General features: G+C 39.0%; 1 protein-coding gene across 2 annotated transcripts in view; it reads right to left on the bottom strand.

Annotated features, from left to right (window-relative positions):
• Window positions 1-5,587: 5,587 nt before the first annotated feature.
• BASP1 (brain abundant membrane attached signal protein 1) overlaps window positions 5,588-23,106 on the bottom strand; it is a 122,575-nt gene continuing 105,056 nt past the window's right edge. For both annotated transcript variants that reach the window (XM_075314878.1, XM_075314879.1), the window contains exon 2: window positions 5,588-7,178. In XM_075314878.1, coding sequence (XP_075170993.1) covers window positions 6,455-7,168 — 714 coding nt within the window. In that variant the 5' untranslated portion in view covers window positions 7,169-7,178 and the 3' untranslated portion in view covers window positions 5,588-6,454. The remainder of the gene's footprint in view (window positions 7,179-23,106) is intronic.

Here is a 23,106-nt window from a genome sequence, read left to right as displayed (position 1 = left end):
GACATCCACCTCTTGGCTTTTGAATATATGGATGGACTTCATTTTGAATTCTGCCAACTGTCATGGCACTAACAGATACAGCTTGGCAATTTTCTTGACTTACACCGCATTATCCAGTTAATCGATAATTGTGTCTCTCTTTTCTTGGGAAATCATCTTCATGTCTGCTCCTCAATTCGAACCTGTGACCTTTTGCTGGGAAATTAACCTAATAAAAGGCTGTGCTGTTGGTGAATCTGAAAAAAGGTTGTAATTTATAATACACAGGAAGAGAAAAATGTTTCAAATACTAGGAGAAAAACAGTAACAATGCAGTAACATGACAGGAATCTGCATAACTAATCATATACTAGTCAAATTTGTATATGATAAAGCCAATATTATTTTCTATTAAAATCAAATAGTCTCACACTCAAAGATGTACTGAATGGTGAGATTCGGAAAGTCAAAAGTTCAAAACATTGTTACAGTGATGAGCAAAAGGGTAAGGGGTACTTTGCACACTACAACATCGCAGGTGCGATGTCGGTGGGGTCAAATCGAAAGTGACGCACATCCGGCGTCGCTGTCTACATCAGAGGATGTGAATCCTTTTTACTACGATTAACGAGCGCAAAAGCGTTGAAATCGTATGATCGGTGTAGTGTCGGTCATTTCCATAATTTTGGAAGGACCGATGTTACGATGTTGTTTCTCGTTCCTGCGGCAGCACACATCGCTGTGTGTGAAGCCGCAGAAGCGAGGAACATCGCCTTACCTGCGTCTCTGCTGCAATGAGGAAGGAAGGAGGTGGGCGGGATGTTTACGTCCCGCTCATCTCCGCCCCCCTGCTTCTATTAGCCGCCTGCCGTGTGACATTGCTGTGATGCCGCACGACCCGCCCCCTTAGGAAGGAGGTGGTTCGCCGGCCAGAGCGACGTCGCAGAGCAGGTAAGTGCGATAATGTTCGCTACGGCAGCTATCACAAGATATTGCAGCTGCGACCGGGGGGGGGGGGTTTGAACTATTGCGCTCGGCATAGCTACCATCGGCTTGCGATGTCTTAGTGTGCAAAGTGCCCCTAAGTGTTAGAGCAACAATAAAAATTATGCCCGCCTGGTAGTAATCCAATGTGAGGTTTCCTGAGAATACAAGCTTTGAAGCCACAAGCAAATAAGTCTGGAATTGAATTGGGGTTTCGATGTTCTGCAAGTGTATCAGTACTAGCGATGAGCGAGCACTACCATGCTAGAGTACTTGGTACTCGTAATGAGCAGTTGGATGCTTGGATGGGTGTGACTCTAGTACCTGAGTATAATGTAAGTCAATGGCTAACTTGAGCATTTTTCCAGAAGAGTTCCTGGAAAAATTCTCGAATTCCCCATTGGCTTCCATTATACTTGGGTACTCGAGTCGCACCCACCCAAACATCCAACTGCTAGTTATGAGTACTGAGCATGGCAGTGCTTGCTCATCACTACTCAGTCCCTACCTTTCACCAGCAACTCATATTCCAGCCAGCCAAATGCATACCAAAGCAGAACACAAGCTATCAGGGAAAGTATTGTGGCAGGGTGTGTGGATGCTAGACTCTGGGCATGTCAAAATGACCTTAATGCACTTCCAGGCTAATTCCTACATGCAATAATCATATTCATTACTATGAATGCATGTGGCAATTAAAGATTAGAACTCCCAGTGTCATTTATCATTAAATATCCAAAACATTTTTGCGGTTAATCATTTGTGCTCTAGACTACTGTAATGAAACATTTCTTATATAAATGACAGAATTATTATTCGTGTACATGAAAAAAAAAAGAAAAAACCCTCTGGTCCTTGAACCAATCAGAAAATTAATGAATCATGTGTCAGTTCTTTTTATTGGCCATACATACGGTATATTTAAATTTATACATATAAAAATGATTACTTCTAAGGGACATTAATAGACGACAGATTTAGTGCAGAAATTCCTTTACTGAAAATCCATTCCATTTTTACAAATAGGATACTTTTGCTGTCAAGTACATAGGTTTCTATATCCAGATGAATGGGAAATTTGCAAAAATTTCTACAACAAAATCAGCTCTGTGATTTCATTCTGTCGTCTGTTATCCCAAGCTTAACAAGCCTGATTTTTCCAGCCCATTATTTTAACTGAGACTTTGCATTTTATGTATAACTTTAGCTATATTATATATATATATATATATATATATATATATATATATATATATATATATATATATATATATATATTTATATATATTATATATATATATATATATATTTTTTTTTACAGAAGAAAACCCCAAAAAGGAAAATAAAATTTAAAAAGGGAACTGTGTCACGAGAAAAAATGACCTATTGTTGAAATCAGGTTTTTGTGGTAAACGGTATAGAAAATGCAATACAAGAGAAATTTTCCACCTGGCTTTATAGTAGGCTTGAGGAGGACCTTTCACCAGTTTGGGCGAGTTAAACTGGCAACATCATGGAATGGTGGCAAAAGAGCTGAGAAAAACATAGGGTTTTGGGGGTTTTTTTTCTCGTCTTTGTTGCACAGATATTATTAGCTTGGAAAGTTTAGGTTCTAATTTATGTTAAGTGTCAGAGGGCATTACCAAATTTTTCTCTAGAGCATGTACTTCATTCCCTGCATGTGGGTGACCAATCATAAGCAGTCAACAACAGACGGAGTACTAGAGAATATGCCCTCACAACAGCCTAGAGCTAGATTTCTCCTGTATGAGACATAGTGACAGACAGTCCGCTCTCACAGATCTTACAGCAGAGCTGTGTGTGATTACAAAGTAGCAAGAGTAAAGCATAAAGAAGTGTGATTATATACACTCTTCATCTCATGGCAGTGTGATATAGAGGGGCAGTACAGCAGAGTTGTGTCATTAGAACAACCTCTGAAGCTGCAACGCTCCTCATTTTGCTATCAATTCTGCTATATTGCCTCTCCTACAAACCTAACTACTCTGTGATGAAAGCTGAAGAATTATTAAATCACACTCATCTTTGCTCTACTTCTGTGACATAATAATTAATAAGCACACACTACTCTGCAGTGAGATCAATGAGGAAAGTATATTGTCTGTAACATGTCTCACACAGCAGGTCTCTAATGTTGTGTTCATTTTTCTCCTGTTTGTTGCTGCCTAATTATGATTGGTCAACTTAATGCAGGAGAAAAAAAAAAAAAATACACCTCCAGAGAAAAATCTATGGTAATGCCTCCTTGGATTGATCATAAATTATAACTTAAAACTTTACAAGCTTATACCTCTGGAAATAATAGCTGGCAAAGTTTTGAGAAATAAAAAAAATATAAAAATTAAAAACTAGATTTATTCAGCTCAGCAGCCAATATTCCATGATGTGGACTGTTTAAAATGCTCAAACTCCTGAAAAATAAAATGTCCTTTTCTGTTTAGAAGACAATTCAGCAATAGCATTATCATCACATAAGGGGAAAAAAAAAAAAAAAAAAAAAAAAAAATGTAAAAAACAGCTTTATGTCCATTGCTTACACAAAATCCACAATTTGCAATAGGTGATGGTCACAAAAGATACAGTGTAAGTCAGTCGCTTGCTGGTAATGTCCTTCTGTCCAATATGAACTAAATAGTCTGTGCCAGAGGTTCAAGATTACATGGACATACAGTGCTTTGAAAAAGTATTCACACCCCCGTAATTTGTTTTCATGTTACACCCACAAAATGAAATGCATTTCATTGGGATTTTATGTGATATACAAAACACCAAGAACAAGTATTTTTGAAGTGTAAAAAAATGATATTTTGTAAAGGTTTTAAAAATATAAATCTGAAAATTGTGACGCGCATTTGTATTTAGCTCCGTGTATTTCAATACCCCTCAAAAAATTTTAAGTCACCAGTTGTCTCCAGGATTCTCTTTAAAAGTAAATTGTCCATCTGTGTGTAATTTTTTTCTCAGCATAAATTACAGCTGCCTTGGGAAGGCCTCAGAACGTTAGGGATCAAACTGAATCATAAAAACCAAGGAACACACCAAAAAGATCAGGGATAAAGTTGTGGAGAAGAGTAAAGTAGGGTAAAATTATAGAAGAAAAAGAAAAATAGCCCAGTTTCTGAACATCTCTGGGAGTAATGTTTGATCTATCATCCAGGAATGGAAGGAGTATAGCACAATTGCATACCTACTAAGACATGGCCATCCACCTAAACTGATAACCCAAGCAAAGAGATCACTACTTCGAGAAGAAGCCAAGAAGCCCATGTTCACTCTGGAGAAACTGCAGAGATCCACAGTTCAGGTTGGGGAATCTGTCAACAGTTCAACTATTAGTTGTATACTCCACAAATCTGGCCTTTATGGAAGGGTGACAAGAATAAACCCTTTTTTTAAGCCATAAGCATTTCTATTTGTAGTTTTTAGAAAGCCATGTAGGGGACACAGCTTGCATGTGGAAGAAGGTGCTCCAGTACGATGAGACTAAAGTACGGTAGAACTTTTTTGGCTAAAGGCAAAACACAATGTGAGGCAGAAAATTTACACTTTTAATAGAAAATTAACACTGTTCATATCCCTGAAAACACCAACCCTACTGTTAAACATGGTGGTGGCAGCATCATGCTGTGGGGATGATTTTCTTCAGCAGCAACAGGGAAGCTGATCAGAGATAATGGGGAAATGGATGGAGCTAAATGCAAAGTAATCATGGAGGAAAACCTGTTAGACAAGTAGGTTCACCTTCAAGCAGGACAACAACCCTAAACAAATTGCAAATGGATTAGATCAAAGCATGTGTGTTTAAATTATCCATTGTGAATCTGTAGCAATACTTGAAAATTGCTGTTAATATCAAATCTCACTGAGCTAGAGCTATTTTGCAAAGAATAGGCAAAAATGTCTGCCTTTAGATGTACAAAGCTCGTAGAGACATCCCCAAAAGACTTGGTGGCAATAATTACAGTGAAATGTGGTCTTACAAAGTATTAACTTCGGGGACGGGGGCTGAATACAAATGCACATCACAATTTTCAAATTTTTATTTAAAAAAATATTTAGAACACCATGCATCATTTCCTATATACTTCAGAAATACTTGCTCATTAGTTCCTATATTACATAAAATCCTAAGTTTATAGATGTAATGTGAAGACGTGTGGAAAACTTCACAGGGTATGAATAATTTTTAAAAGGTACTGAATACTTTAATCTATTTTTTAGATCATTATATAAATATTACATACAAACCTGATTTAATAAAATAGGTCATTTTCTGGTGCTAATTCACTTTAATTGAAATATAAAAAAAAAAAAAATAAAACAACCCTTTGAGGGAGAAGATTATAGACGATTTAATTTCTTATGCTTACCGAAAGATTCACCTATTCTTTTGGTGTATCACAGACAGATATTAATCAAAAAGTCGTATTTTCAGGTTTGTCCAAAATATTTTTCATGCCTTTTTATTGTATCTGTGACCTCATTAAAATTGTAGAAGAGATTCAATGACAAGTACTAGAAATATATAATAGGCTAATAAAAGCCAATAGACTTGTGTTTAATAATAAAAAAAATGGTGAAAAAGCAACTCAACTGCTAAGCATGTGTTTCTTAATTATTTTACTTTTATTACTGTTGCACCATTTATACAATTACATATATTTTCAATGCATCCATTTTACATCTTCCGTTGTTTTTATGTTTTTTTTTATTTATTATTATTATTTTGCACTTTTTTTTACATTTTCATTAGTAGCTTGCTTTCCAATGAGTGTTGTGTTGGTGTCTGTGACATAGAATGGAAGAAAAACTGGAACTGCAAATCAACGCAGACTTTTTTTTTTATTATTATTCCACTGACCAATAAACAGAACTACAGGTGCACCCAACCACAGACATGCATTAATTCATCATGAAAAATCTAGGTAGACTAAGTAGAATGAGGATGTTGTTACTTCCAAAATATCTGGAGAGGAATAAGAGACAGCTAAAGTAGGTTCTGTTGGAAAAGTTTGGCCGTTGCTTACTGTTTAAAAAAAAATTGACTGCAAATGAAAGCTAAGTCCTAAAAAGGTTTGATTGCCTTGGCACAAGCCCTACGGGCAAATTCAAAAACATTTCTCCTGCAATTTTATTACAGAAGGGAAAACAAAAAAGGTATAACTGTGTGTGGACTTTCCATATTGTAGCTGCTGCTCAGATGTAAAAAATAAAGCAAATGATCACAAACATCTATATCTAAATCTTTCTTAATTTAATTGTTAATTGACATAGTTGGTGGAATGTGCATTTGTACATTTTCTCCCCCATAAAAATACTATTTGGACTTTTATATCGTTTTTGGGCTTACATGTACTTATTTCAAATCTAAACCAAGTTTGTTAGTATAGCTGAAAAAAATATAATCAAAAAACAAAGAAAACATCATCGCAGGTTGTTTTAAGTGGTTATTTCAAACAGGCTGTCCATCTTACTCTTGAACTGCTACGGTTTGATCAGAATTAGCTGCTGGGGTTTCAGTAGCTTTAACTTCATCAGCTGGTCCTGCAGGCTCAGAGGCCTTAGTAGATGAACTAGTTGCTTCAGGTTCTGGAGACTTCGCGGAAGATGGAGCAGCCTCACTGCTAGGTTTTGAGTCTGAAGCTGGAGCGGTCTCAGTTTTGGCCTCAGGTGCGGAGGGAGCCTCAGTCTTTTTGGCTTCCCCATCCTCTTTGCTCTTGTCATCTACTTTACTTGGTGCTGGTGCTTCTGAAGGCTGGGAAGTTTTTGCTTCAGTGGTAGATTCAGAGGCTTTAGTGCCTTCACTATTGGCAGTTGGAGCAGGACATGCAATAGCTGGTTCCTCTTGCTTGGTTACAGGAGGTTCAGCATTCTGAGGTTCCACTTTGGCTTCGGAGGAAGCCTCTGTCTTCTCAGATTCAGATTTTTGTACTGCATCCTTACTTGTTGCATCCTTCTCTGCTTCTTTGTCCTCAGTTTTGTTTTCAGCAGCCTGTGGTTCCTTGTCATTTTTCTCTTCTTTATTTTCTTTTGCATCAGCATTTTCTACAGGTTGAACCTCCTCATTAGTTTTAGTTGCCCCTTCTTCCTCTGTGTTTGCTCCATCTGCCTTTTTATCCTTATCTTTTGATTTGTCATCATTTACATTGTATCCCTTCTTCTTCTTGCTCAACTTTCCTCCCATGATTAAAGCCCTGGAATCAAAGAAGACAAAAAAAGGTTGATAAGTAAGAGAGGCTTTATAGTATATACAATTCAAGTAAAAATACAAAATAGATAAAAGAAGAATATGCATTCTTTGCTTTTTTCAATAAATATATGTTGACATGAAAATCAGTTATTGTGTAATGTGATGCATATCTATTGATCTAAATGACCAAGTGCCCTAAAAATCACCAAAAAGAATGTTTGGAATGCGAAAAGAATTGGATATCTGATATAGTATCTACAAAAGTTACTTATTAGCCAGTGGGTAATTCACTTTTTATATTTATCTAGTGACAACAGAAAGATGGATCTTGAAATGTTGGGTTTGCAATTGCTAAAAGTTATAAAGATGAAGTTAACTTATTCCTTGATATCAAGCAGCACATTTTCCCCAATAAAAAAAAAAACACTATAAAGCCTAAATATAGAATTTCTAATTTATGCAAATCAGTTATAGGGTATTGCAAACTTGCTGATTTTAGCTTTCACAAAGGAACTCTCAATACAATTCTATAGTGTTGATTACTGCACCCAGGAGCAATTTAAAGTCAAGGTTATGCAATGTTAGCTTTACATCAAAAACTGCAAACTAAAACATATCATCGATATAACGAAAAACATCAAAAATCATCTAACTAAATATGTAAAAGTGTCCTCATTCTGCCACACAAAAACACTAAAGCAATCTTCTACAAAATCCAGGGCTGACTAACTGTCACATTAAATAAGCAACTAAACACAATTTTTTAATGTCAAGTGACAGGTAGGTTTAAGCATTATAAACCTGATTTCACTACCACTTTAAGGGTTACTCTTGCGTAATAACACAATCCAGCAAAATGAAGTAACACGTTCTCCAGAATTTTATCAATAATTCACTTCCGGGGGTTAACATATACTAGAGTAAACACATTTGGATGCAAATTCTAGAACTGTATGGCTTATAAAGTAAAAAAAAAAATCAGGCTACTGAGGAAGAAATATTACACAGGAAAGCAACGTTTCAGTGATATAAATCTTAGTCTCAATGGCGGTGCTTTGTAATGCCAGACATGACTCCTGGGGTAGCGTTGTTTGGGAGTTAAAGCAGCATTTTCCTTATTTAATAAATCCCTTTTAACAAACATTGAGTAAAATTTAAAAAAAAAAAAAAGTCAAAATTATAGATTTTATTATTGTTCTGTTAGAGAGAAAAAATTATGGCAAAATAAGTCAAACAAAGCTGGAATACAAATCCATATTATGTGCAACATCGGTATAATCAGATCCATCTCTGATGAAAATACAAATGACAAAATACATAAAATATGGATGAAAATCAACCAATAAGAAGTAAATTCTGACATAGGATTACAGAAAAACAATCTGACTTATCGATTCTAGATATTTTTTCCCAATTCATCAATTAGGACTTTGTAAAAAGTCACACAAATTGGCGCAACAACTTCAGTCCCTCTCTGACGTATTTTTGAGCACATCAAATTTTTGGGTGCAATTTTTACGACTTTTGGATCCAACGTGCGACTTTTGACTCTAAAGCCTGCTTTACACGCTGCAATATATCTTACAATGTGTCGGCGGGGTCACGTCGTAAGTGACGCACATCCGGCATTGTAAGTACATTGCAGTGTGTGACAGGTACGTGCGATTGAATGTTAAAATGTTCATCGCATACACATCGTACCTGTCGCTAGAATTGCACGTTGGATTGTTCATCGTACCCGGGGTAGCACACATTGCAGTGTGTGACACCCCGGGAACGATGAACAGATCTTACCTGCGTCCTGTGGCTCCCGGCCCACAATGCGGAAGGAAGGAGGTGGGCGGGATGTTTACGACCCGCTTAGCTCCGCCCCTCCGCTTCTATTGGCCGGCTGCCATGTGACGTCGCTGTGGCGACGAACGTCCCTCCCACTCCAGGAAGTGGACGTACGCCGCACACAGTGAGGTCGTATGGACGGGCAAGTACGTGTGACGGGGGTTACTCGTATGTGCGGCACGTTCAACAAATTGAACGTGCCACATATACGATGGGGGTGCTGCAAATCGCATATGAAATTGTATGCGAAATTGCAACGTGTAAAAGCAGGCTTAAGGTTGCTAAAACTGTTAAATACAAGAAAACCTTTTCACCAAATTCATGACTTGCTGATGCCATTTTGATGATTATTTTGGAGCCAAAAATGGCAACAAATACAAGGCAAAAAAAGTCCAAGTGACTTAAAAAAGGAAAGAAGAAAAAAGAAGGACTAGGGGCCTTTGTTTTTTTTCTTGCCCTAAATAGAGTAGAGTAGTATATAAATTAATTTTATTTACCACTCTGTAAACACAAAATCTAGTTTTCTGGCAAAAGATCAATCAATTAAGCTACATCATATCCGTATTTTCTGATCCCGAGAAAATATACAAAAACTTAACACAATGACACCAGGTGACAAAGCCAAAAAAATTCCTCTTCCTTAATGACAGATGTGAGAAAAGTAAAAATTAATTAGTATGGCACAAGCATAGAGGCAGTAAGCTGTTAGTGCTTGAAGTAAAAATCCTAAATTAAGCAGCAAAACACATCATAAGTTAAGCATTTTAAAACCTTAACCCCTTCACGACAGCGGGCAGTAATCTTATGTCATATCGGTCATAGTGTTACTGCCCGCGGTCTGCTGCCGGCAGCTTGCAGCGATCTGCGCACATCTCAGCTGATTTTTACAGCTGAGATGTGTGCTTGCCAGGAACGAACGGAATCGTTATCTGCCCGTGCCTTTTAACCCCTTAAATGGCGATGTCAATATGTGACAAACACCATTATAATAGCGATCGCACTATAATGTTACTCACCGGCCCATACCAGAAGTCACGTGATGTGATCATGTGACTTCCGGTAGTTGCCATGGTAGCACAGTCATGTGATGACTCCTGTAGCTCACATGACTCACTTCCTGCCTCACACAGCTGAGAGCTGGGTGAGATCGATTAGCAGCATATCTGCTGTTCACAGCTGTGATCAGCAGATATAGAAGAGCAATCAGATTGCTGACCAATATAGTCCCATAGGGGACCTAGTAAATAAAAAAAATTAATAAAAAAAATCTTAAAAAAAACCCCAAAAAACCCTAAAAAGTTCAAATCACCCCCCTTTCACCCCATTTAAAATTAAAGTGTTAAAAAAAATACACACACATTTGGTATCGCCGCGTTCAGAAATGCCTGATCTATCAAAATATAAAATTAATTATAAAATCATCTCATAGGTAAATGGCGTAGCGGCAAGAAAAAAGCCAAAATTACGTTTTTTTTGGTCGCCACAAATTTTGCACTAAATGCAATAACAGGTGATCAAAAGGTAGCATCTGCGCATAAATGGTACCGTTAAAAAAGTCAGCCTGAGACGCAATAAATAAGCTGTCACTGAGCCATAGATCCCGAAAAATGAGAACACTACGGGTCACGGAATATGGCGTAAAACGTACGCCACTTTTTTCGGACAAACTTCTGATTTTTTTAACCCCTTAGATAAAAGTAAACCTATTCATGTTTGGTGTCTATGAACTCGCACTGCCCTCAGGCATCAGTCTTACCATATAGTGAACACAGTGAATAAAATATATTGCCGTTTTGCTAGTACACTATATGGTACAATGTATGGTTTCATTTGAAAGTACAGCTCGTTCTGCAAAAAAGAGCCCTCACATGACCATATTGACTGAAAAATACAAAAGTTACGTCTCAGAAGAAGAATGGCGAAAAAAAAACGGAAAGCAAAAAAAAAAAAAAAGACAATCGGCCAGTTGTGAAGGGGTTAAACTCAGCAAACACTATGGTCTGATTTATCAAGCAGATTTTGCCAGAATTTGGCATAAAAAAGTATTGAAATGTACTATTTATATGTAATGTAAAGAAACCCCTTATTTTCCATAGCTGTGTATAGGTTTGTGTGTCTTCATTTTTTAGACACCTGTAAGTTAGTGTGAACCCAAATCACCAGGACCAAGCGCTAACCCTTCTCGTCCTACAGCTATACCCCAGAAGAAGGCAACTTAAACTGTCTCTTTAACCCCTTCACGAATTAGGACATAGCCTTACATTGTAGGTTGTGTGTCCCATAAATGCGGGCTTGCATGGCTAGTCTTCCTATTTCCCCACACGTCAGCTGATATGATCAGCCTACATGTGCAGCTAACAGGCGCATATTGATCTTTGATCCACCTGTGCTTGTTATCTAGTTAAATTTTGCTGTCAATCCCTGAACGTGGGATTTTACGCTCGCCGATGGGGAATGTCTCATTGCCTGTCCCCCATCAGCAACCCCGTGACGTGCCCACAGGGTGCTGATGTGTTGTCATGATAGCTGGGAATGACCTTATGACCCCTGTCACTGTCATGAATATTTCCTGAGAATGCTGGCTAAGTGCCAGTGTTCAAAAGAGATCAGCATTTCTCTGTACAGAAGGGTTCTGAAGCATCACTCTGTACAACAGAAGCAATAAGACAAGATCAACTTCATGTCTCCTAAGGGGACTGGTAAGAATAAGTGTAAAAGAAGAAAAAAAGGTTTTTTTAAATATCTGAAGAAAAATGAAAAGAAAACTCCGAAAAATGTTCAAATCACCCTCCTTTTACCCCATTGAAAATAAAGTTAAAAAAAAATACATAAAATGCACATTTGGTATCATCACATTCAAAAATGCCCAATCAATACATAAATTAACTAATCGGTAAAGGGCATAATTAACAGAAAAAAAAAGGCAGAATTTTTTGGTTGCTGAAACAATGCAATAAGTGCATCAAAGCATTGCATCTACACAAAAATGGTATAAAAATTAAAAAAGTAAGCTTAGGAACCAAAAAATAAAGCATCACTGATCCCCAGATACCGCAAAATGAGAACGCTACGGGTCTGAGAAAATTGCTACAAAAGTTTTTTTTGTAACAAAATTAGTGATTTTTTTTCACAGACAACCACAACTATACACATTTTTTTTATTTTTTTTTTTTATCACTGAACTCTTACTGACCTGGGAAATCATAGTGCTAGATCAGTTTTACCATCCAGTGAACATGGTTTAAAAAAAAAACCAAAAAAAACAAACACCATAAAACAATTGTGTAATTGCACTTTGGTTATCATTTTCCTCCCATTTGGATTTTTTTTGCTGTTTTCCAGTACAATATGTGGCAGAATTAATTGTGTCATTCAAAAGTGCAGCTTGACCCACAAAAAGTAGCCTTGATATGGCTATAAAAAAAAAAAGAAGGTTATGGCTCTTGGAAGAAAGGGAGATAAAAGAGAAACAAAAAATTGCCGAGGGTGAAGAGCTTATGCTTTAATCATTCATTACTTTATAACAAAGACATTCCTTTATATCCATTTGTTGATTTTTAGTAAAAAAAATAAAAATAAAAATAAGTAACAAATATCTTGCAGTATGGCGTGAGTGAATACTTCATTAGTGACTACTCTGTAGCTCATGCAATATACAATTCTACAAAAAAAAAAGCAACCATTGAAGACTACTTATGTCTCTTCATCAGGCCTGATGGAGACTTAAGCACTCTTAAAAGCTTGCTTTGTAACATAATTTTATTTTTGTTAGCCATTAAAAGGTATCATAATTACAAGATTATAATTTCTTTGTTCTCCCACTGAGAGCAATTAATCTTTATTCGACTTTCTACAAAAAATAAAACTTGCCCCAAATATTTCTCAACATCTCCACTGTTGCAAAGCATCTTAGTTAACTGTACTATTATGATTAAATGCAAGACAAAAAAAAAATAATTTACAAAGTGTGGGGATGGAGGTATTGAAATTGGAGAATAATGTTTCTACAGCAGTACTACCCCTTCTTTCTGACTTTAATGCTATAAAAAAAAAAATTACTAATTGCTAAGCCTTTCCTTTCTGAGAGTAGAATTGGGTGCAGATAATTAAATTAACAAAAGGGTTGAGTCAATTACAGTATTGATGGAAGCATATGACTTATTAATGCCTGGTCTGTCCATGTGATTCCTTATGACCTACATTGCATGTTAATGATTATCTACCTTTGAATTGACTATATTGTAAGATGCAAAAGAACGTAAAAAGCCTGTAGTCAAGTTTTAAGTAATGACTCCAGTAATAGAAGCCACAGAGAAGCATGTGACTCACGTGATGGATTAGGCCGGAGCAAAGCCATGCCTACCAGTTAGGCACAATCTGCATTTGTAAAGGCAACTAGCTACAAGTGAAGCTCGGATTGTAGGAAGGATTATAATCCTCTATGACACATGATTGAATAATCTCCTCTGGTAGCGCAGGGATTAAAATTAAAAACAAGAATAGTTTTGGTGTTTTAGCTTTGAACTATTACTAGTTTGGCAGACCTGGTTTAACCGTTTACAATAAATATATTTCAATCAAAGCAGTTTTCTGCTATAATTTATTGTATATTTCTAAATTCTTTCAAGGTATAGCGGATATCAGAACAGCATTCAGAAAAGGTCTAGTTTCAACTTTAATTTTTAAAGGCCTTCTCTGGTGTAGAAAATTCATTTGATTCATTTTCAGGTTAATCTGAGGATCCACCTTTCAGAACTTTCATCTCTTACCCACTGTGCTTATCAATATGCATTAATACAAGGCTAATGAATGCCATTAATACTCCATTTTCATAAATGCACAAGAACAAGGAATAACAGAATGCAAACCCCATTTATAGAAATATACTTGGATTTTTGTCAAGGATTTTACCTTTTGCAATCATAATATATGTGCCAAAGAATTTCTTTCCCTGAGCGGGACTAGTGGGAACAAGAAGCATGAGTTTTCAGCTGCCTGCCACTTTCAGTTATTCTGCTTGGGGAAATAACTAGCTTGTCTGCTTTTCAGTGGTTTGTGCCGCTTGGTGCCGCTTGGTGAAAAGCGTATGTGATTTCACCAAAACAGATTTGGCACTTTCAATTTCTACTGACATTTTTTATAATGATTTGGAAATTTGAACATTTTTTTTGTTTTTTTGCTGTATGTTCACTGGGCTCCAACAAAGTGACATCAGAGTAAAGGGGGCTTTACACGGTAGCGATATCGCTAGCAATTTGTAGCGATAGCGAGCGTGTAAGTACCCGCCCCCGTCGCGCATGCGATTGTTTGTGATTGCTGCTGTAGCGAACATTATCGCTACGGCAGCGTCACACATACTTACCTGGTTGGCGGCGGCGCTGTGACTGCCGAACAATCCCTCCTTAAAGGGGGAGGGACGTTCGGCATCACAGCGACGTCACCGCAACGTCACTAAGCGGCCGGCCAATCAAAGCGGAGGGGCGGAGATGAGCGGGACGTAACGTCCCGCCCACCTCCTTCCTTCCGCATTGTGGCCGGCGGCAGGTAAGGAGACGTTCCTCGCTCCTGCGGTGTCACACATAGCGATGTGTGCTGCCGCATGAGCGATAAACCGCTTGGATAAACAACCCTTACCGATTTTTGAGTTTGGGACGACCTCTCCAAGGTGAACGATTTTCACCATTTTTGAGGTCGCTGGTCAGTGTCACACGCTGCGATATCGTTAATGACGCCGGATGTGCGTCACTAACAACTTGACCCCGACGACAAAACATTAACGATATCGTAGCGTGTAAAGCCCCCTTTAGTCCAGACTAGAGATGAGCGGACCTGAACTCTAAAGTTCAATGCTTGTACCCAATCATAGACTTTATAAAAAATAAACCAGAGTTTGCGTTTGGGTACTTTACATATGGTAACCACTTGAGCAAGCGTCAATGTGCGCTCGGGGCTTGGCCCAGTGTGAGTCGCTTGCAGTGTGTGAATAGCTCTCACCGGGGTAACAATAGCATGGTCGGATGTAGTGTGCACCCAAAACAAAAAAAATATGGAAAAACTCTGCCTTTCCTCCCCCAGAAGTGTACAGTTTATGGCTGGCTGTATGTGGGCAGAGACCCGAACTGCCCAATCAGTGATTTCCAATTAATTGTGGGCCCAGTCAGAGTCCAGATCTGAACTTTAGCTAAAGTCCGGCTGAACCCGCAGAATCCGAACTTCCACAAGTCCGCTCATCTCTAGTCATCACACTTAAGGGTTATTTCCAGCTTTATGGATGAATGATGTTCGACGGTTCCTGTAAAAATAATCACTTTTGCATTTTACAGTGTATTTAAAATTTACAGTTACTCTTCAAATATTAACATTTCTTTTGTTTAAAAGTTAATTTTATATGAGACGGACCACTGCTGTCTAGTTTGTAATCATTGCACTAAAGCTGACCAGGATTAGGCGCTACTAACCCAAACCAACAATACTGGTAACCTCCCAGCATAACTTACAAGCCCTTTTCTTTTGTGCATTGTACGTACTTTACATGTTTGGTGACTGCTGCTGAACAGTAGTTTTGGTCGATCTACTGATGCGCTATAAATAAAAGTGTTAGTAGCTTTAAAACAACTGCAAATTTTAAAAGCTTATGTTACAAAAGTGCTTTTTTTTCCCTATAACTACCTGAAAATACCCATATATGAGGATGGGAATAACCCTTCAAAAGGGGTGGTCCAGTTTAGAATGACAAGTCTGCAGTCACACTGCGCTGTAAGTATTCGCCGGTTTCTGAGCCAGTAGCAGCGGTCACATGATTAAAATTATGTGATATGCATACTCCCAAACCCCTCTAATGGGCATGGTTGTCTAGTGGGTGTGGCCTCTACTTGGTCTCTGTCACATGACCGCAATTATGTGATATGCATACTTCCTGCCAGTCATTCCTGGCTCAGAACCTGTCAAATGCTTGCAACTTACAGTGCATGCACTGGGAAGATTCACAAGTATGCAGTCCCACAGTGTGACTGCAGACTTGTTCTAGATAAGACAACCCCTAAAGGGTTATTCTCAAGATTTTTCTTGAGCAGCTCACAATTCTGCTGTCTCCTTGCAAGCTCCTTACTAGGTGGTTTCTGTCAGGGCAAGCACTCTTCATTGAGTGACAGTTCTGGTCAGTAGAAAAGCTGTAGTATTAAAACTATAAAGCTCAATCACAAGTTTTGTATATCATATTTCGCTTTGTTTTGGAATGCCCACTACTATGACTATATTTGCATATATTATAACAGTGCATTTGAACAAAAACACACCTCCAGGTAGTGAGATTCACGATGCTGGAATCCATGGATTGTGATTCAAAAGATGAAAGGGATGGAGGTGAGCAGCTAACTGCGGTTTATAAAATCAATGGACTGGAGAGAGCTGACTGGTATATTCGGAGTTAACTCCTCTTTTGGCATGTAATTAATGTGCGCAGATGGCCAGAATCTGGGCAGACATTGGTGATCAAGCTCCACAGAAACTAGCTATACACTATGAAAGATAAGAGCTCTCATTCCAGGAGAATGACAACATAGTAAAAGCAAGTAACTACTTAAAGCAATTAAATGGCTTTAAACACTAGAACTACTGGACTCGTGACACCTATATAGAAATACATGGTGCAAAGTAGTCAAAATAACTACCTCAGTAGTTCTAGTGGTAAGGGATTCTCAAGTTAAGTCAATAAGTGCTAACAATTTATTGCTGACGCGAGTCCTCATCCATCTTTGCTGAGGTTTTTAACTGCCTGTACTTTGTAACTATTTTGTCATAGCTGAAATGTATATCAGCATTCGCTTCAGGTGAGCTTCTGCTCACAGCATTATATTTGACCACACAGTTATAACATAAAAAAAAAAAAAAAAAAAAGAATAGAGAGACAGAGCAGCAATGTAAGCCACTCGCAAAACTTTAGGTATTTTACAGTGAGGACATTCAGCCATCAGCTTGGTCACCTGATTCCACCATGAACATATTTAATTCAATGGGGAGAAAAGAATTGGCTGCTGTCAGACACCTCTAGTAGCTGATTATCTCTCACAGAAACAAAAGATAGGGCATGTTAAAATTCAACAAGTCTGATCCTTCAACTACTGTGAACTTTGCCAAACAGACCTATACCTGCAGTGTCTCTACCAAGACCATCAGTTGAAATGTCATTTTGCCACAGCAGTAGCCAAAAATACAGTCCCTATTCTCATACATATATTTTAAATTTTTTATATAAAAGTTACAGTATCTATATGGGTAGCTATATAATGATACAAAAAAATAATATTCATGGTACTATGCAGGTGGTTGAATGCTTCACGGTTTCGGTAGTATTGTACTTAAGGCATGCAGGATTCGGAGGACATAGTGTCTTCGAAGAAAAGATTTCCTACCTTCATAACTTAAGGTAAAATTTAGGTTGCTGGGAGGATGTGCTAGATGTTTGTTTTGTTACCCATCCCTTTGTCTCCAATGAAAAGTCTTTATTAGTCAGTAACACAATTCTATCATACTAACCTTCTGTATTTTCTTTCCCTTGAATACCATCCATCTATAACAATATGAACTATTGTTTTGCACCACATCAGGGCATGGTACGGAAGAACAAAACAAATATCTCTAAACTGGATATAAATAAAACCCTTAAAAACAGGGAATGACAATCTTGGCAATGCCGAATATTCAAAACAACACTTCTACAGTGAGGACTGTTTGTAGTATTTATTAACCTATTTCTTAGGAAAAGTATGCAAAGTAATGTAACAGCTGACTAAGGCTGGGATTAAATGCTCCAGTCCTGCAAAGATCTAGCTTGTGATCTGATTATTACAAGGATTCTGTATAAATGTACAATGAACACTTACGTCATTGATCTAAAACCTGTGACTCTAGTTTTTGGAAAACTATAACACCCAATATGCCCTAAATACCAACAGATTACATTTCAGACCTCAGATTTGCGTGCAGCACTTTTTTTTTTTTTATAGTACAAACATTTTAGATTTAATTATTAACATTGGGGACATTGAAATGTAGTTATTCTTAAACTCAGAACTGAACATGGCTCCTGAATACATGCAAGATTCACTGTAATGTCCTTTGTGTGACATCCAATGTTTATTTTTGTTATGAGGTCTGTGATTACTCTTCCTAAGAAATTATCAGTTGTGCAAAAAAATCCTAAGGCAATAGATTGCACAGAGTAAATATTACATGTAAGAGTCACTGTTCCATAACCAGTCATTATGCTGGACCCTTGGACCATACTGCAGCAAATGCATCGTGTAGAAACCATGATTCGCTTTAGTACATCACTTTACTGAAAACACATTTTCAGGCTTCTGGGACGGTATTGTTTGGAGTGCGATGATACAAAACACAGCAATCTCAATCTAACAAATCAAGCCATTGTGATACTCGTCCTTGTAGCAGGAAGTATCTACTATGCTCACACATACTTTCCACTTCTAATACTTCCAAGGCATACTCCATAAAAAGCAAGCTTTTTCCCATTTATAGAATAGAAGATAGTTGACTGATCATTGGGAGATCTCCCAGCGATCTTGAGATCAGAGGTCTTTAGCACCATCCTGAATAGGCTAGATGTGTGCATGCTGGGTCATCGTATATAGGATAACCAAGTAAAGTACTCTGCTATTTCTGTTGTACCGCCCCAGCAGCGGTCAAACCACTCGGATTCGGATGTCACTATCCGTGGCTTGAGGCTCTCCGGACCTGGGGGCTAAGGGTCACACCCGAATGAAGAAGGGGGGTATTTACAGGGGACGATATAGTGACGCCACCCGTGGAGTACCGCCGCTGCTGTTGGGAATACCCGGGGTTATGGAGTGGGGCAGCTAGATGACGTTACCCTCCACGGGTAGGGAAAGGCCCTGGGACCCCGGATGGTGGAATGGAGTGCAGGGGGGAGCGCAGGCTCATTTGTTGCAGGGGTTAATCAGGTACTCACTCAGCAAGAAAGCAGACGCTGACAACGTAGTAAACCAACTCTCTGGGCGCCGCTGCCCTCTTGGGGAGCTCGTCCATGTCCCGTACCCTGCAGTACTGCCTGGTGGTCTGTGGCCTGTCTCCTGGCACTGTATTTTAGAGTGTTCAGTTGGCCCGTCAACTTGCAGCCTTCCGGGCCCCGCTCCCTGCTAAGAGTAGCAGACGAGCTTGCTCTCAGGCTCAGGAGCTCACACTTGGGATTTCAGTGGGCTGCTTTGCTTTGAAAGCCCTATCCCCCTCGTTGTGCTAGTGCCCCCGATCTCTGAGCTTCGTGGGAACAGTCCATATAGGCCCTGTCCTCTGCAGATTAATTGCCGGGTTGCTTGAAGCTTCTCCCTGACCTAGGGTCCATGTACCCAGACGTGCCTTCGGTCCCAGCCCGGCTATTAAACTGCGGCTGCTGGCTATCCTCCAAGACTAGCCAAGCACCCAGTTCCTATCTCCCGCGACCGGGTCTCCTTCTCCCTGGGAGCTCCAACTCCAAGCTTCCTCCGAGCTCCTCACAGCTTGAGAGCTACCACTGAACTCTTTGCTCCCCTGGAGCTAACTGACTTGTCACCTCCCACCTCCCTGTCTGACCCCTAGGTGGGCAGCCTTATTCCAGCTTAGCAGCCCACTTGTGTGCCTGACCGGGTGTGGTGCGAGGTGTTACTAGGAATTGTGGATGCTGGTTGAGGCAGTACCGCAAGGTGGGGACCCAGAACCATGTGGGGTTGAGACCTGCACGGGGAGAGAAAGTTTGCAGAACCCTGTGACGACCTGACTAATCCAGGGCATCACACTGTCAGTCCCATAAACAATAAATGAAGGTTGAGCATCAGCATCTCCACTCAAAACAAGACAGGTCGGCACAGACCTGTTTTTGGTTTTCCAGAGCCAGGATTTTTGGGACTTTTGGGGGCAACAGGAATTCTATTCTCGTTGATCAGTACTTTATTTCTTGTCCATAATTTGCTTCTTAGCAATAAACCTTTAATATAAACAATTAGAAAAATTCTTCAGGCAGGAAGACTAATATAGCTCTTAAAGGGGTTGTCCACTACTAGGGCAACGCTTTCTGATTCCACTTGTTTCCCCTGGTTAAGATAAAAGACGCTGTACTCACCTCCTATTCTCACGTTTTTCCAGTGCGGTATGTAACTGCAGTTCTGGGCTCACTTGGCATTATAACATCATGCGAGCCATGTGGCCAATCACCGCTGGCTTCTAGCCTTCTAACCAAACGATCAACAGGATATGTCAGTCGCAGCATCACTGTTGATTAACTCATTTGATCCAAAGGCGTGGAGAAAGAAACAGGCGGTGATTGGACGTGTGAAATCACAATGTCACATGCCCCTGAAACGTTGTTACCAACATTGCTAGAATAGCGCCAGGATGGGAGGCAAGTACAAGGTCTTTTATTTTAATTGGGGAAAGCAAGTGGAATCAGAAGGGGCTGCCCTAAGAGTGGACAACCATTCTAAGATTGAGCCAAATAATTGGGTACTAGTATTGGGGTGCAGTGTAAGCAATCTGGAACATTTTGTGAGACACATTGTGACTTCAGTTATTAAATAACAAAGGCAAATATGTATCAACCCTTTTCTCTCTATATACAAACTGGTTCACATTGCACTGCCAAGTCATTTCTTAAAGTGCTAGTATAATAATGATAAAGATTCTCAAATGATCGAAAAATTGCAACTGATTGCGAATGATTTGCAACTGATCCAAGTAAATACTAATCAAACAGATGAAACTCACCTCAAAATCTATTTTTACAGAACTGCAATTTTTTTCCTAAGGACATATTGTCTCTGTATTATAACCAGTACTTCCAGACTACCAGTGAGCTCACTTTCAGTCCAACCCAGCTGAATCCATGCAAGTCTCTAGATAATATTTACTTAGTACAAATAGTTTAATCTCTAGGAAAAACGTCTGCACCCCCTGTTCTACGATGTAGGTCCCCTTTAAATCTCTATGTTTGCTAGTCTGTTCATACAGAAGTTTCACGCTGCATGTGACATGGCCCCTGAGAGCTTCTCAGTAACTTCACTGCTGCCTTATGACATGAATCATTGCTTACCAACTGGCTTCCAAATTAAATACCCAGCTACATGTGTGTTGATCGGTAAACAAAGCTTTGGCAAGGTAAAAAAACTCACTGAACTTGATAGTCCATGTATTTTTTTTAATACAGTTAATGTTTTTCCCATTACACAATTAAAGCAAATAACTTTTCTCTCCGTCCAGCACTGGGTGTGTGTCCTACAATTCATATTACGCCATTGACCTCGTATGTACAGAGCTTTAGCACTATTGTATTAGCAAATACAACTATACATACAATATTCAGCATTGAGTATCATTAAGATTATCTTTTGCATGAAGATTTGCTTGACTTGCTTTGTTGTGTAAGCCATTCTAGGACAGGTAGCATTCATGGAGATAGTGGAAATGTTTGCAGCATTACTACCATGTTAATCCTGTGATTAAGTAAATATTTCCATTGACTTTCTAGTGGACAGTATGAATAGGGCTGCTGTTCTACTGAGCAAAGGTAGCAAATTCAGCAAGAGTGCACAATGTTTTACTGCTGGCTTCTTCCTACCTTTGTGAGTAAGGCACCAGCCATGCAGAACAATGTCACATTTAACACTGTGCTAAAGCTGACAGTCTGTCACACTGCGTCTCAATGTCGAATGTCGTAAAGTGCAGAAGTAGCAAACTTTTCCCCTTCTTTATATAACTATGAGAATGTGAATAAATTTAGACAAGATCTTTAAACTAAACTAAAGACTATATGGGGGTTATTATTAAGTATGCAATACTTGAATGGAACTTGGCAGGTATAACTCAATAAAATTATTAATTATTATTATATTATTCCAGAGAGAAAAAAATTCTTCTATTGGCCCTACACTCAAACTATAAAGATGAGATCCACTGTGCTGTTCCTCCCTACACTACCTGTAATTCAGTGTGACACTGGAGCTACTCTTTGTTGCTCCTCCTCCCCATCAGGGGGGTGCCTACTGTATGAGGTTGGTCACCAGTCCCTTGAGAACATCAGTTTCCCTACAGTCTGAGAGCAGGGAACCTGTCACCAGGCTTTTGCCACGTAATCTGAGAGCAGCATAACTGAGACAGAGACCCTGATTCCAACGTGTCACTTACTGATCTTTTAAGTGTATTTTTAATAAAAATCATTGTGTAATCAGCAGGAGATTATCATTAGATGAGTAGTTGGCATGCTGCCAGGTAGTCCAGCATATTCATGAGCTCTGTATAACTGCTAGAGCTACAGCAGAGAAAACATTGATTTTATCAAAATGATAGCAAACAGCTCAGTTAGTGACATTGCTAGAATCAGGATCTCTGTCTCTACATTATGCTGCTCTCAGATGGGGGAGCAAAAACCTGGTGACAGAGTCCCTTAAAATAAAAGATAAATGAAAACCTTCAACTGCCATATGATTAAAGGGGTTGTCCAGAACTTTAATATTGATGACCTGTTCTGAGCATAAGTCATCAGTGACTAATTGGTGAGGATGTGACACCCATCACTCCCTCACCGACCAGCTGTTCCGGTACCGCCGTCGGCCAAAACTGTTCAGTTGGAGAGTTGCACAGCACGGCTCGCTCCCTCAACTGTATAGTTGCCACAGTTGGGTACTGCATAATCGACTCTTATTTGAATAAATAGGAGATAGGTATGCAGTACCTGACCATGGCCACAATTCCGACAATGGAGCACTTTCGAATCGTGGCGACTCTGCGGAAAAAGCTCATGGATGTGGATGCTGAGTTTCATACTCTCACCAACCAATCATTTATCACATATCCTAAGGCTAGGTCTTCAATGTTAATGTCCTGGAGAACCCCTTTAATTTTTTTCCTATTTGAGTTGCTAGGCAGGATCAAAACTCTGAGCGCAGTAACTTGGCAACAGAACAGTATAATGTCGGAAGCCGGCGATGGGTCTAACATTCTATGGAACTGGTATAATACTGAGCCATCATGTACTGACCGATGGTCAATATGGTACAGTATATGGTAGCCCATTATTCCTCAACTATGAAGTC

Source organism: Anomaloglossus baeobatrachus, chromosome 6, assembly GCF_048569485.1.
Source record: "Anomaloglossus baeobatrachus isolate aAnoBae1 chromosome 6, aAnoBae1.hap1, whole genome shotgun sequence".
NCBI lineage: Eukaryota > Metazoa > Chordata > Amphibia > Anura > Aromobatidae > Anomaloglossus > Anomaloglossus baeobatrachus.
Note: the sequence above shows the minus strand (reverse complement) of the source record. Positions and strands in the feature narration are given on the sequence as shown.